Raw genomic sequence first — 16,358 nt, forward strand, 5'->3', positions numbered from 1 at the left:
ATCTATTTATTTCTCTGTTTGGATATAAACATACTGCCGTTTATCTTGAAAGGTCATGAACTTTCAATATTCAAGGGACCTACCTGGCCTATCTGAGGCAGTCTCCATACTGCGATCAATCCCCACTTTGACGTCACTTTAGGTGTAGGCAGCACTGGGTGTAGGAGAGTGCACAGGGCGACAGGCGACGGGCGCCAGTGGTGACGTCACATTGTCCAGCTGCAAAAAGGGTACCACCTTTAAAAAGGATTATGAAAATTGTCGGGAAAAGGCTACTTACGAAAATCTAATATTTGGTAAGTATATATGCTAAATGTCCCTAAAATGTGCCCTTTAATATGATTATAGTATAATTGTCCCTAAGAACGTAAAGGGGGATTCCCACCCACCCCTCACGCACCCCTCTCTCTCTCTCTCTGTTCCCTGAAGATTTCCTCACAGCAGAAGATTGGTCAAAGCTTTGCTTCTTTCACTGGTACGCGTATTACACCAAAAACTCTCTTGCTCACCTGCAAAACCATCAATGCACTTTACCACCTTGTTTTACCGAATCCTGGTACCCAAGAGCCACACCCCGTCTGCCTGTCTTTCGTTTATCACCCGCATTGCACTTCCAGCTCGCCCCCAGTCTTCGCACATTTTACCCGCTATAGCGATATACCCTTTTCTGTTTGTGCTCCTTAACTGCTGAAAAGCTTCCCACTTTATATTCAACAGTCTGAAACAGTAAAGGCATTAAAACATAGACGCAAAACCTGCCTATTCAATTTGTAAATTATTGCACAATAGTCTAATGAGTATGTACTGTAGTATGTGTGTGTGTGTGTGTTGCTGGTTCAATTTTCGAATTATTTCAGTGTATAACGCTTTTATACGTAAAAACTTTGAAACAATTTATAAAAGCACTTCACAAAGTCCAATGTTAATGATTATCATTCTTATGAATTGCATTCAGACCCGTTTATTTTGTTATCATAGTAGCAAGCCCCCCCCCCCCAAAAAAAAAAGGGGGAGGGGTCCATAATAGTAAGCTTGGTGTTTTCAAAACGACTGAAGATTTTGTTCCAAGAAAGTTACGTAAGTTTTGTTCTTGAAATTAGTAACATGGATCCATTTGTTTGGCATCATAATGATACTAAAAACAGCCCTAAGAATTTCTGTTGGTTCTTTGGTGTCGGACACACTTGGCTAAAACGTCTGCATTCGAATTGTTCAAAGTCTATGGGTCCTGAACGACAAGGAAGCAAACAAGATAATAACTATAGGCACTTTCATTATCATCGGGAAAAAAAATCTTTAAGAACAATCTCGACTCTCGGAGAAAAAGCCTTTGTTTCTGCAGCCCCATCTCTCTGGAACGCTCTTCCACTTAGGATCCGATCAGCAGAGACCATTGAAACATTTAAAAAGCTTTTGAAATCACATATGTTCGCATCTTGTTTCGATTAAATTTTCAACGAATTGTTCATTGGTGTGTATATCTCTACCTATCTCTTTCTTCTTTTTCAACCTTCTTATGTACAATTATGACTACGATGTATGCTATTCTTTTCATAATTACGTCCCTCTGCGCCTCAGAATAGGATACTAGATCGAAGGCGCATTACAAATGCTGTACTTATTATTATTATTATCTGCAGTGATCTTTACATCTCATTTCGGCGAATTTGTTGCTACATTATTTGTATAGAGCTTAAACGCTTTGTTTTGTTTTGCTTTGTTTTGTTTTGTGTGTTAGATAATGGACATGTCGTGTGTTGTCATAAAGAGTCAGTGTCCTTTACCAGGACATACCACAACCATCTCTCTCCGTAACTGGGACAAACAACATTTCGGGTGCTGAAAAGCGATTCTTCGACACATACTCGTCGCCGTGCTTTATCTCCGTGCATTCCGCCGTTGCCGGTATGCGACAAAACGTCTCCATGATATAAGTACTTCTTTTGATCGAGGAGGCTGCAAACAAAATTTAAAGTTCTCTTCACGGATGGCTCGCTGTTGACTCCAACAAATTCTCGACATGTCTCACACATTCCATGTGAACATATTAAAATCATCCTAGTTTAAAATAGTACTATATAGCTGTACTCCAATCGAAAATTAAGCCACAAAGAAATACATCTATACTATATGAGAATTGGATAAAGAAACAGTATTAATAAACATGGATTCCTTCCAACGACATTAACAAAATATCAGTGGGTAGTCGCCATTGGTCAACTCGATTTTATGAATCTTTTACAATTTGTTATAGTGAACGATTGGAGATTTCATAGTCAACCTCGTTCCCAGTTGAACTAATAGATGCGGGTTACACGCTCCTTCAATTCTATACACAACGTTTATGTCAGGTCTTCATATAACATGTATAATACGGATAGGAGCTAGGATCTTTAGGTTTCATGTGGAGGTAAATTGATGCTAGTCTAGATGTATCATTAGCCTAAAACACGATATGTAAATGTCGCTAACTCACGCATACTGCCTGTTCTTCTAGTGTAAGTTGTCTGTCTGTCTGTCTTGATGTCCCTCCCTAGCTCCCCTCTCTCTCTCTCTCTCTGCCTCTTTCTCTGCCTCTCTCTTGTCTTATGCTTTTGTTTTCTCTTTCCTCTGTTCTCTCCTATCATTCTCTATCTCTCTCTCTCCCCTTTCCCCCTCCCCCACCCTCTCTCCCCTCCCCGTGACTATATTATCATGTTCATTTTCCCCTCCTCGTCTTTCCTCGAATCAATCATCCACCCAGCTGAGCATAATTATCTACAGCTATTTACATGTCTGGAGCAATTATGTGCACACGTTGGTTGTCATCTATTTCAAATGTCGGTCTCTGTATGTTTTCAGGCTGCATCTCTAAGTGTCTTGCACGCATGGATAGTAGGCAAATCGAATTAAATGTAAAATCTTGGATCCGTTTCCAATCACAATTAAAATTTGTCTTTATGATCATTTTTATTTCAAGTACACGATCGCAGCAAATTTTCCACGGTCATTTCTATACGAATCATTGCCCGTCTATAATAAACACGAGTATTGGTAAAGGGAATGAAATAGAAACAGAGAAAATAAAAGAAATGATATATGAGACATAATATTTCGTACAGTCCTTTCAACAGAAACAGAGTGTACATAGACGAATTCATTCCACAAAGCACCTCGTCATGTTTGGCTCGATTCGGCTTTCTTGCTTTAAAAGCACCAAACCAAAAACTCTTATCTTCTGATCATATGGAAATATAAATGGTAACCGGCCCGATAGAATTAATGGGTGATTGATGTTTTAAGTAAATCTGTTTTAGATATCCAGGAGAACAGGAATAAGACGTGAAAAATCGTTATTTGGGGAAAGAAAGGTTAGTTTCGTTTTGCTCACACGAATCGTATGATCGCACAGATCATTGTGATATTATGCCATGTAGTATTGATAAGATCCTCAAGCGTCTTATCTGATCGTTTATTATTATATAATTATCTGAATCAAGAAACGGGAAATGAACTCACTGTCTTGTTCAATTTATAACTTACTATGTACTTTGACTAAAAGGATGAGAAGAATTCCATCCACAAAGAATATTCGTCATTTTCCTTTTCCTACTCCGTCGTCTCAACACCCGCCCCCGATTTTCGTCAGCTTCAGCTTCCTCAGCTCCTTCTCCTCATCATTAGCATCCCTTTTAATTGTTGAACTTCCTTTTATGCTATTCAAGTCATTCAACCTTTTTCTTATCTCTCCCTTTTCTTCTCTCGTTCTTTCTTTATTTTCTTCTCGTCTTCTTTTTTATTTTTTGTCCATTTTTGACTGGAATTACTGCCAGATTTTACAGCCGCTAGTTGGTGAATCGAATAATTGCAAATCTGGCGATCATGGTAACAATAATTCAATGATAGTGTTAAATCTTATATTTAAAGGTGTATCGGGATTAATGTCTTTAATTGCTATATTGTTATGATTATGTGGTGGGCATTTACTTATATAATGCTCTTTGATGCTTCCATTGCATTGCATTGCATTCACTATACCATTATCATCGTTATATTACAGTGATGTAGACAGCGATTAGGGACATTTTCACGAGGGGCAGCCTCTTCATTAGTAGCACTGATCTCCCAGAGAACCCTGCCAATATGGCTCCCATTGGCATTGCCGCTTACCCACCCTTTACAACGGGTCCAAGATGGACATTAATGGTGTGATAAGGATGTTGGTATAGGGACAAATGAGAATGGATTTGAACTCCGGATCTGCTGTATGTGTGTTCGAGACCCTAACCACCATGATGCCCGCGCAGCAGATTGTTGATGTATATCTTTTCTGCTTAAAATTGACCACGGTTCGATTCTGATGACTACTGTGATTTCTGGCTAAAGACAGCAACAATGCGTATCATTCCTGGACTAATGTTTTCTTTGGCAACCAACTGCTCAATCTATTCTGAGATCTTCATATACAGATAAGGGACACTAGTTATAGTTATTGTTTTATTGCGATAAGTCCTCGTTGACAATGGATCCTTGGCACTTAATACTCTACCACTGTGGAATGTGAATGATAGAAAGGGAATGGATCGCATGAAACGCGTTCTGTCAAATCTTATTGTTCATGTAGGCTAATTGCTACTTTATACCTTCTTTAATTCGTGGGGGTAGCAATCCTAGCCCTGATTCGTCTCGTTTACGACGTGATCACTGCACATCACCTTAACCACTGGAAGTATCAAAATGGAAGGTCATTCCAAAAAAAAAAAAAAAGTTATTTCATTGCAAATTCCATGAGGAACTTGTGCTGCAATCTTACACTCGTAGAAGACTGAATGTAGTCCGTTAGGATTTACAGATGGCATATAGAGCTAATAGAAAGCCAGGACACAGGCCTGTGACTTTCGCTTCTAGGTATCTTGTGTGTTACAACAACAATGTACTGATGAGAATCCTCGCTATCGCACATTCCAACTCAGCTTCAGTTTCATTCCGATCACTAATTGTAGGATATCTAAGAATGAAAAAAAAAACAAGACATGATTGACTGTTTATGTAAGTGTGTAATACTCCTTACAATGCATATCATGTGTATTTTGGCGTTTTGATTTCTTTTTCGAACTCTGTGTGGAGCGGTCTCCACGTTTGGATTTGACGTTTATATTAATGTAAATGCGCATTAACGGTATACAACCAAAATGATCTGGCATGATTTACATAAGATAAGTGGCATGGATATAACCGGGAAGGATAAATTAGCCTGTTTAAAGTATCTGGGCACAAAAACACTATATTGTTGTCGTTGCTTTTATGAAAGAGTGTGGATTTTTACTTCTGGAAAAAAAATGCTAAAGCATATAATTCGTTATCAAAAAGGAAAACAGACCGTATGACTGGTCAGTAGGTTGTACAGTGTGTGATGCCTGCATAAATACAATCCATGTCCATTGCATTTTCCATTTGTACATTATATTGCACGTACAATGACTATAGGGTGCAGCCACACAGCCTTTCTACACTCCACATTCCACACATGCCAGTTTCGATTGGGACGTGTTCATTTCACCCAGCCAGCGGAGCGAGCACGCATTGGACATTGACACCGCATTCGAATCCGCCGTCATCGTGTGGACAGGCGCCAGGGCAAGACAAACGAACAAAATGGGTCAGGAAAAACATTGCTCAGGCTGACCTTGGAAGCACAATATTTATTTTCCAAACGACTTTTTCGTTGTGATGCTCTTTTCCGGTCTTATCTTTGTATAATGAGACAAATGAGAAATCAAATCACGCAGTGTCTTTGAGCATTACGCACTCGTGAGTCACTCTATAGCAACATTTCAGTCTTCTTGGCAAAGTAAATGACAACACAAACTTTATTCTTTAAGGGAGTTCCTTATCCACGCTAGCATTTCATACAGGAAAACCACAGGGTGACCTGGAAATACTATCTCCAGTCGTACACATAACCATCAAACGTGCCACCATATTTACAATTTCCGAGAACCTTATCATAGTCAAGTTCGACGTTTTTTTATAGTATACGTTTTCGTATTATCACCCTCTTTTAGAAGTTACAAAAAAACAACAAACAAACCTGAATTCATATCTTATATTTCTTCAAATGTGCATTTTCCATTCTTGATTTGCTGAAGCTAGATATATGTATACAGTATATACAAAATCTTATTTTACAATATTTCCTTCGACGTGACGTGAAACAAAACATTGATTTCTGCCAGAGAAAACTATCACAGTTTATTATGCAAATTTCTCCTACAGTGATAAATACAATAATATATCAATTCAGTTGGCAAAGGAGAACAGAAAGTGATTGAAATAATTTCAGATACATTTAACACTCATTCTATTCTCATTCTGAAGATGTGTTGTGAATATCTTACAATTCAGTCCTTTTCCTATACATTCGCCTCTAAACAAACACGTGACATCTAAAATCAGAATCAGCAATCACTGATTTTAACGAAACAAAAAGCATTTCATCAAATCTATCCACATTTCATCAAAACTGTCCTAATTTCAAGCCAATCATGCATTGAATCTTACGCAAAATTAATTTGATGAGTTTGACGAAGGGTTAGAAGCAATCACCATTTAAACACTGTAGGAAATAAAACAAATTTTTATTAGCAAGACAAGTAAATACATTGTATAACTCAAAGGGGGTTCGTCCCAGTTTTCCAATCTCATTAAAGAGAAAGATGAAAAGGTCGTAACTACTTATTCCATAATCTATTTGCAACGATTTTTGTCACTCCAGACACTCTTCATTATGATCATGATGATGATGATGATAACAATAATAATAATTATTATTATAATAATGATAATACTAATAATTATTATAATAATAATACTACTAATAATAATGTGACAATGATAACACGAGTTAAACGAGCAAGATGGTGAGAATACTGAATTTCAAGAAACTCATATCCAAAGGATGTCCACGTACGTCAAGAATATTGCGTGATAATACCTCATGCGATCTCCGTGAATGTTATTTGTCTTTGAAATGAATGTCAGTTGTCGGTCTGGTGTATTAGAGGCTATTCCTCTTCTAAAGTACTGCTTGTTCGGGCAAATAAGACTGCGACAAGGGACTGCAACCATTCTAGTTGTCAGACGGTTAGCCCCGAGATGGTATTTTCTTCTCGATCATTCTATTCTTGGTTCAGCACACACAAACAGCTCATTTATAATCTCTTTAATGCGATACATTCACCATAGCGCGCCAAAGCCGCTTCACAGCGGGAACAGACAATTACATTATAACTCAATAGACGAACGATGCAGTGACATTTGGCGTCCATCCATCGTCCATGGCCCGATGTCGGAGTGTTTTGCGACACGACCGAAAGCAGGTGCAGGACTAGTCTCTAGAAACAGGCTCTTACAAATATCACGAGATTCATTCGATACACGAAAGTCGAGACCATTGTGTGTCCTCTTATTGTACAGGCATGGAAGACTAGTTTCTAGGGAAACCATGGCAATTAAGAGATTGGTGAATTCAATTACGTTATCTATAAATCGATTTGTTGTAGATTTCGTGGGGTTTTTTTTTTCTGATTGAAAGGAGCAAACAGGAACATGGCGGTCTCGGGAGTTCGTATGTCATGCCCGCATTTTAAAGCTTCTAGTAGATGCAATACGCTCTGCGATATCGCATTTCAGACACATTCTTATCTTTACAAACAGTACTCCTTACAATCATACAAACAAACTTTTTTTTTCACACTATTCTCGATCTATGAATAAGAAATGGACAAGTCAATAAATCATCTTCTCACAAGATAAGATGTTGCATCTATTACCCACGAATAAACCTATTGAGCAAAGCAACAACTTGTCCGTTTGTTGTAAACTACAGAAGGGTAAACTCCCATTCATTCTGTCATAACTTTTCCCCCCTCCGCGCAGAAAACTGATTCAAGAGCAATTTACAGAGTTTATTGTGTCTGCCTCTGTGTGTTTGCGCTGCGGTCACAAGTCTTGTTCCCGCTGACAAACCATCCATCAATAATACCATGTGGCTGAATAGGATGCGTCCGCTTATTTATTTCGCTGGCACAGAAAGGGGCTCTAAATTTAAAACGCTCCGGATCGAGATCGTCATGTGACCAGACGCAGGGGTCACGTGATGTGATGATCATCACCGCTACACGGACAAAACAAGGCGTTAGTATAGCTGACCAACGGTCTTGTTATAAACTTGTAGGCAGTGGTATGTCACGGTATTCATTTGAGTCTTTACTCTGTGTCAATTAAAATTGCCTCAATCAAGACAAGACATTCTTGAAATGGGACAAAGTCTGATACGCCTTGGATGTGCGGCTTTAAACATCCACATTTTACGAAATAACGTGTATAATCTGCACATTCTTCTCTTGTCGTCTTTGGGGGTTCTATGTTTGCCTTTTAGTAAATTCAATCCCCTATAATGCAGAGAAAGAAACTTTGTGATGCCACATAAACTTTACTATTTATCTGTCTACGAATTACTTGAACTAAACAAACAAAGATCAAGTGAGATTGATGCCCAGCTTGATTACAACGAGACCAACCACTCAGCCAGATACTTAACTTGGCATAAAATATATTCACTTCTGAGGCTACGCGCTTCTGTGTTCCACTTCCATGCGGCTTCTGACTAAAACATTATTCTTCTCTTTCTTTCCCATTTCTTCACTTGTAAGATAATATTAGTAACCTTGTTGGTTCACAATGGTCCTTCTTACACTGATGGCGGCTGTGCCGAATATAAGGCACAAGATGATAACATTAAACGAGTGACATGCAGTGCAATGACATGCAGTGGCATTGAGGAAGTGGCATGATTACTGTGGAAGACACATGCTATAGGCACAGTACATGTTAGATTCATTGTTCCATATTACACGTGAAGGCAGCCAGCCCGAGTTTAGATATGCATCGCACACTTTTTAAACTTGGTTATGAACGTCACTGTTTCCATCACTGTTCAATATCTGCTCTGCAATTCCTAAAATTTGTCGTGCACAGATTGCCTTCAAAGTTGTCGGCTCGTCAGTAGCCAGCCACTCTATACTAAGTAATCGCCATCACATTATTCGACACATTCAAAATTGAGATGGATGCCCTCCCACGCATCCCGTATTTTTATATCTACGTTAGATTGTCGGTAGTCGTTGGCGGCTCATTTCGTGCAGCCAACAGTAAGATCATCGCATGTGTACTAAATGAAAGCTTAGGTTGGAATGGCGTAAATGCCCTCACAACTTGCTGTGAAAGTAAATTTACGTAAATGAGACTATTAAATGAATTACATGGTGATTTCTATGCTGACAGGTTAAGACCGGTGAGATGCGGGACTCTGATGTCGGACATTATCGTAGTGTTAGTCTGACGGGTTATAATTTGGAATAATTAACCGATATAGCTGTGTTGTCTTTACAGTAAAGGGATCATCCACGAGCGACTCTAAGCCTTTAACACAGCATAGCTGGTAGTGATGCACGTTTTGTTTAATGGTCTCTTGAAAACGCGTCTTTCTTTTCAGTTCACCATAACATCCTACATCTGAAGCAGATTAGGAAACAACAGCAAATTGACAAGAAAAAGAAGCTGTGTCATTGGCTCTTCAAACGATTTGAGATTTATTTTTCTTAACTTCATCTCAACTCTCGTTATACACATTTTGTTCTCAAAGTGTTTCGTAAAAATCAAAAGCACAAGAGTAACGCTCTGTCTCATTTTGTGTGTGCTGTGGTATCAACCACTAATCATTTACTTATTAGTATGTGTGTAATGCGAGCAGCCTCAAGGTGTACTGTATAAGAAAAGGAGAGAGAGAAGGCTAACGAATTACTCATCATCGGGCATCTTGCGAGCGATGTACGACACGACCGCCTTTTACGGAGACCGGAAGACGAGAGGGTGCTTACATCTTACTGTATACTCTACGTGACATGTTATTCTACGTGATAAGAGAGACGGCGTATCTACGCACTTTGGCAAACACTCATCAATAGTAGAGATAAACGATCAGCGACTTTACTTGCCTAAATCGTTTCATAAACAGACAAAAGATAATATACGACGGTGGTATATCACCAGAACTTCATTCATGGTTCGACCCCGCCGGCCTACACGTCATTGCATGCAACAAAGTTTGCCCAAGAAACTGTCGTCACTTCTGGGCAAAAATTGTCTGTTCTAAGAAGAAGTACAGATACCAATGTCTATGCGAAGGGGTGCAAAATAGCATTACACTACGCCAGGATCAACACACACACACACACAAATATATAAGCTGTAGCACAGACGAAAATCATGACATTACTAAATCTAAAAGATTAAACTGACTTTAACTAATACAAACTATGACAACGCGATGCATTGTGTGTGTGTGTGTGTGTGTGTGTGTGTGTGTTTTACTGTGTTTTAGTCCATTGTCAAAGGTAATTCGGGGACAGAAGCAAGTTTCCAACGCAATTCAGTGCAACGCAATGTGAGTGTTTGTGTACCCTATATAATATTTGTTCATGTGTGTGCCTCGTTATCCGATACATAATGTCACTATACCGTGATGGTAAGTATTACGATAGTCGAATAGGTATACATTACGTATATAATTGCTTTGATAATCATGAATAACGTATACTGCCACGAGCCAATATAAGTCAGAGTGCGATATGCACCGTGAAACAATATTGTGCATTATCAGTTCAATATGTCTAAAGTCCTTTGTCATTTGTCGGTTTTATGACACTGTAAAGAACCAACTCGTGAGTTTTAACGTCTATTCTCTGTGCTCAAATATGCGTTGACGAATACTTGCTTCGTATGGTCTCTCATCCACTTCGAATTACTTGCTCGCTATAGCTTCTGCCTTCTTAAGGTATGAAAATCTGTAGCGGTGTGCTGGTTTAAGCAAAAATGCCAGGATCATTCCACATCTAACAAAGATAGCGCGAGATAATTATGTGTGTCAGATAAATCTATCACATGCCGTGTAAAATATCTTATACAGATCTTTACACAACGGTGATTCAAGCACAATTCAAACTCTGTCATCTCAATGAAGTTAGGCAATGATATTGAGTACACGCAATCGCCTTGTTTATTGCTCGATACTGTGTTCTTGCGTCATTCATACCACATCGTTTCGCGCATTATAGCGCGAGGACGAATAAGAATGGGAGGAAGAAACATTGCAAAAACACCAAAAACATTTAAAAAGAAGGATTGGACGTAAGATTGTGGTAGTGCCAGACACAAAATGGGCGAGCTTCTTTTCTCTTCGCGCCTATTCTTCCTCTTCTCCTTTCTTGTCTGCTCGCCCTTTCCTCTCATCGTGTCGACGGTCTGGCATAAGATTTCAATAATTATTTTGGCGGATGACACGAGGCGAACACAAGGCACCACATAGCAAAGTTTCTGGTCTCTTTTCATGCCGCCATTTTGTTACCATCTTCATTTCCGTGAAAAAAAGCTGATATTGTTTGCATAAACAATTAAAAAACGAAGTGTATCCACGACCTGATATCCATCATTTCTTTCAGATATCTCGATATTCCATAATAAGCAGCCCTTTTCAAAACTCACTCTCCGAGCCTTCACACCAATTGCGATATTGTGAGAAATGCTTTTCAAACACAGGTCAAACAAATATCTCCTTGATGAAAACTCTGTTTACTTTTTAACAATTAACAGAGTGTAGAGAATCAGCTTTCTAACAACGTCCTGCAAAAGATCTATATGCAACATTGGCAGCATGACTACATCCTCCAGTTATGCAGGTTTTGTGATGATGAATGGTCATCACATTTCGGTATGACGATAATATTTTCAACTCATGGCTTGAAATGAGCGTAGCCATGCCTATGATGGTTGGTCGTTCTCATACCGTCCCGCCTGTGTATCATAACCTTGCACACATTAAGGCATCGAGTGATCAAAACCAAACATCAATCGGAATTGTCAGCGTGTTATTCCGCCCCTGATCGGTATTTATGGCTCATAACCAAGCATGCCGACGCATTAATGTTCGATTGCAAAGCCTGTCTGCGTGTTTTGGATGGCTCGGATAAAACAAAGTGAAATAACACCAGTGGTAAACCTGCGTGCGTGTCACATAGCTCGTTTCTGTTTAATGTACAGAAACAGTGCTGTAGTGACATGTTATTTATCATAACTGCAAGCATGTTCAACATGTTTTCGTTCTATATCTTGAGCCAATTTCTGTCTGGTCTATAGGATTACTTTTCTTAACATACCATCTTCAAAAACCATTGTGCATTATTTACAATCAACTCTTAAGTAACTTATGCACGAAAGAAATGTGATATGCAATGGCACAATGGCAAATCATAATATGCCGTCACTAGAGCAAATTATCATACACGCATTCATTTTTCCCCTGTCATTTAATACTAAGAAACTTAAAAACAAAATGCCAGGTTTCAGTCAAACTTTTTACACAGAGTTGACGTCACAACCCTCCAAACAGAAGTTACACATGTTTGAACTCATCCAATGAGTAAAGCGTCTTTCCTATAAAAGAAAAAAAAAATCACACACGCCCAAAAATATAACACCAATAATTAGAATCCATGTCCTCAATCAAAGCTGCTCATCACCTAACTGATGACCGGGAATTGTCCTGCTGACTCTGTAATGATCTATCCTTCTTATTTCCTATGCGATTCCGCGTCGCTGGTAAACTCCTCCACAATGGGCACTGTCGGTGATCCCTTTCCGCTTGACCCCTCCACATGTGGTCTGACCTGGATCGGGATGGTTCGCTCGGCAGCTTGGGCTAGGGCTAGCTTCGGAGCCTCCAAGGTGAGAATGCCCTTCTCTGACAGGTAGCTTTTCACTAACCTGAGGTCAACGTCATCAGGCAGCGTGTACTGTCGATAGTATTCCCTCTGGACAAAGCCACCTTCTGGGGTACCCTCGCGGTGCTCTGCACGAACAGTGAGCTTATTGTCCTTAATCTTTACCTCGATGTCCTCGGGTTTATACGAACTAACGTCAAGAGTCACTTGGAATCTCTGGCTATCGTATTCAATCTTGCTGGTCTGACGCTCACCAAGACCTTTAGGGGGACCAGAGGACTGGCTGGTCAGGGAGACAGGTGTGACGTAATAACCCTGGTAGAGGGTCGGCGAAGCAGGGTTTGAGTACCCGAAGGTCGGCGTAGAAGCAGTTGGTTCCTCGAGAACTCGTCGTTCGGTCGTTCGTCTGGTCGTTGTGGTGGTTTTCACGGTGGACTGCCCTGGACCTGCAGACTGACTGGTCTGGATGTATGTGGTTTCTGGTTGTGACTGAGAGTAGCCCATCGTCGGCTGCTGATTCGGTTTGATGACAGTAGGTTCAGCATTCGGAGACAAGACAGTGATGGTAGGCATTTGCTGACCTCCGCCCTGCTGTACCTTATGCACCTCGACCGTAGGTTGGCCGAACTGCGGCGGGCCGGTGCTTGATATGGTTGGGGTCATCCCTCCCTGACCAGAATTGATGCTATATTCCACCTTTGGGTGCGAGAACGGAATCTTTATTTCTATATTCATGATGTCGGCTTATTTATCTCTGAGTGAAAACGAGAAGAAAGTAATCCTAGCAAAAGGGACAACCAGTACCAAAATGATGTCTGTGTCACGTTCGCGCGCCACAGGGAATCGTCTGGTCATTCAGAAATCTCGTTTGGGAAACAAACAAATCCAGTCGTCTACACAAGATATGAAGTCACTGAACTATCGTACACCACCTCTTTCAGTCGTCAGCTCAGTCTATCATCGAGTGTTATAGTCCAGACTTCTTTGCGTGTTACGGCATCCGATAGAACCTTCGGGAATCTCTCGAATAATCCAAACTTAAGCAGAGAAGCGACAGACGAACAGCAACCACACTTAAGCCACTCACTTCGTGTCGTTACGGGAGTACAGACACTCAGTGTGCTAAACGGTCTGGCCTATTTTGGTCAGCGTCGCCACTGTACACGAGCAGTCGTCAGCTATCACACGCCACCGAGACCACACGCCTTATCATAGCTGCACTTCCGTCTATCTGAACATTCCGGATAACAAAGCCTGCGATATTTCAAGTCAATTTGTCAAACTCGAGACTGTCTGATTATCCTACAAGAACTTAAGCGGAATGTTCAATCTCCCTCTAAACCGGAATGAATGTTTATCTCGAGGAATTATTTCCGCTCGTAGCTCGCGAAGAAAAGTGTGGCAGTCGAAGGGGAATTAACTTCGTGGGCGCGCGCTTGTGGCTGCCGCCCACCAAGTGAAGTATATCAGCAAACGATCGCGGAGCACTTCTCACGAGTGTGTGTAGAGTAAGAAAAAAAGAAGAGCACCGCTCGTCTGCGTATATCTCGTGCAGATTTCGCAGAGCAGCTAGATTCTATATCGGGTCTCCTCGGGACGATACATTCCTCACCGCTCGCCCCTTGCTACACGCTGGTTTGCGGCGCTGGATACCAGGTGACGTGGCCTGAGTTGGTATGCCATCTATGTGGCTGTCTGCGGCGTCACTAACCGCTACAGCCTAGGGGTATAGGACTGAAGATGGGGATGGAAGGGGGTGGGGTGGATCAGGTGTAGACGGAGAGGGGAAGGGGAGAACGAGCGAGAAAGAGAGAAGAAGAGAGAACGGAGGTAGATGGTGAAACAAGTCAATTAAGATGAAAAGAGGAAAATGGGGGGGGGGGTTCAAAGAGTGTTGTACAAAACATAAGCGCAGGGCCTGCCAAGTGCCACGTAAAAGACAACCACGAATTCATCAAATCCCATGTAAACGTGTCACCACACAGCTTTATACTGCATTTAGTGTAACAAACCAGCTAAGTTTGTCTGAAATTGTTGGAACTAAAGTTAAGGTATCACACAACACAAAAAGAGAACGATTATGATAACAATCAATGATGATGATGACCCAGTAGATGAAGAGTAGATATTGAGAAAATCTTATGACAACTTTGCTACTGTTCTCAGCTGGAATTCATGTGTAACACATCTAAATGACTTCAGTAACGTGCACTTCATTAGCTGTTTATACGACAGTGTATTTAGTAATCCGTTTCCATGTCAACAACAAACCTCTACAAAAGGGTGGATGCTTGGTGAACTCTTTTAAAAAGCTAATTTGATATCTTTATTACAGATTAACACTAGCTTAACCTTTGTTTGTATACGAACGGAAGGATTATAACAATTATTACATGAAAACGATCTCTAAGAAAGTTTGGTAGGGCGCTATTTAGAGTGACAGTGATGCACACTTTTTCACTGTGAGAGAGGTAAGGTCACGACTTTGCGTGTCGTGGTCATAATTTTATCCTTGAATGAGGATGATTGCGTTAAATTCAGACATTGTTTCGTTACAGGTGTGTCTCAGTGATATGCAAATCAAGTTATATAAATGCAAATACTCGAGACGTAAACGTTAGTTCTTGCCATGTGTTACAAGTTAGTGTCGGAGCCCTCCCAAAGTCACCTTTGGTTACGTTTTATATATTTTGTAGAATTGCTTTGGGGATTTGTATTTCGTATCGTATCGACACCATGGTTTGCAATCAGTCCAAATTTGTTGTGTCGATATCGACTTTCAAGATAAAGTCTGGCAAGAGACGATTCTGCAACCTGTTCAGACGAAACAAGGTAATGAGCAACGCTACTTCGATTATGCGGGTAAAAATACTTACACAGACATGTACACACAAACACACACACACACACACACACACACTCACACATACAGTATCAAACATACTCCGAACCAATCAGAATAGTACCCTAATATACCCTATTTACTTGTGCGTTCATGCACAAACTCTTAACTGGATAATCTTTTCAAATAGGCAATTTAATGAACGTGAATGACAAAACAGTCTTCTATTATTTTTCCTCGTTTAAACGGTGGTACCCTTACTGCAGCAGTCTAATGATGTGACGTCACAAAGAGCCGTAACCACCCACTGACCTGCTCTGCGCTTTCCTACAAGTAATGACGTCAGCGCGGAGATTGCTCACTGCTTGAACTCTCCCTCAATGAGCCAGGTAGGTTCATGAATATTCAGAACTTCATAGAGTCACCTTTGTTTTCTACCATCTGGTGAACAAGTAGATAAATGGGTGAATAAATGAAATTAATCTAGGGCGCCTGCTAAGGAAAAATAAAGGAAGAAAAGAAAGAAAGAAAAATTTTATTAACAGTGAATGTCTACTTCATAATAATTCATCTCCATTTCTCCTGAATGGTCCCTCACTTCTTGTTCCTGGCCCTTTCGAGGCGACAGCCGTCTTCACAAATGACAACAACTCGTCCTGCCCTGTCATCTCCGACTGCGATGTTCCTAACTCAGTCTT

At 40.4% G+C, this 16,358-nt stretch overlaps 1 protein-coding gene across 1 annotated transcript; it reads right to left on the bottom strand.

Moving 5' to 3' along the window:
* Positions 1 to 11,781: 11,781 nt before the first annotated feature.
* LOC139712006 (uncharacterized) lies at positions 11,782 to 14,255 on the bottom strand. The gene has a single exon (XM_071623848.1). The coding sequence runs from the start codon at positions 13,551 to 13,553 to the stop codon at positions 12,669 to 12,671; it is 885 nt and encodes a 294-aa protein (XP_071479949.1). The 5' UTR covers positions 13,554 to 14,255; the 3' UTR covers positions 11,782 to 12,668.
* Positions 14,256 to 16,358: the final 2,103 nt, after the last annotated feature.

Source organism: Diadema antillarum, unplaced genomic scaffold (assembly GCF_040938485.1).
Source record: "Diadema antillarum isolate AM-2024a unplaced genomic scaffold, OU_Dant_1.0 seq00001750_RagTag, whole genome shotgun sequence".
Lineage (NCBI taxonomy): Eukaryota > Metazoa > Echinodermata > Echinoidea > Diadematoida > Diadematidae > Diadema > Diadema antillarum.

Bases quoted from the DNA above. Each gene is read 5' to 3' on its own strand.
- LOC139712006 (XM_071623848.1), bottom strand. From the start codon at position 13,553: ATGAATATAGAAATAAAGATTCCGTTCTCGCACCCAAAGGTGGAATAT.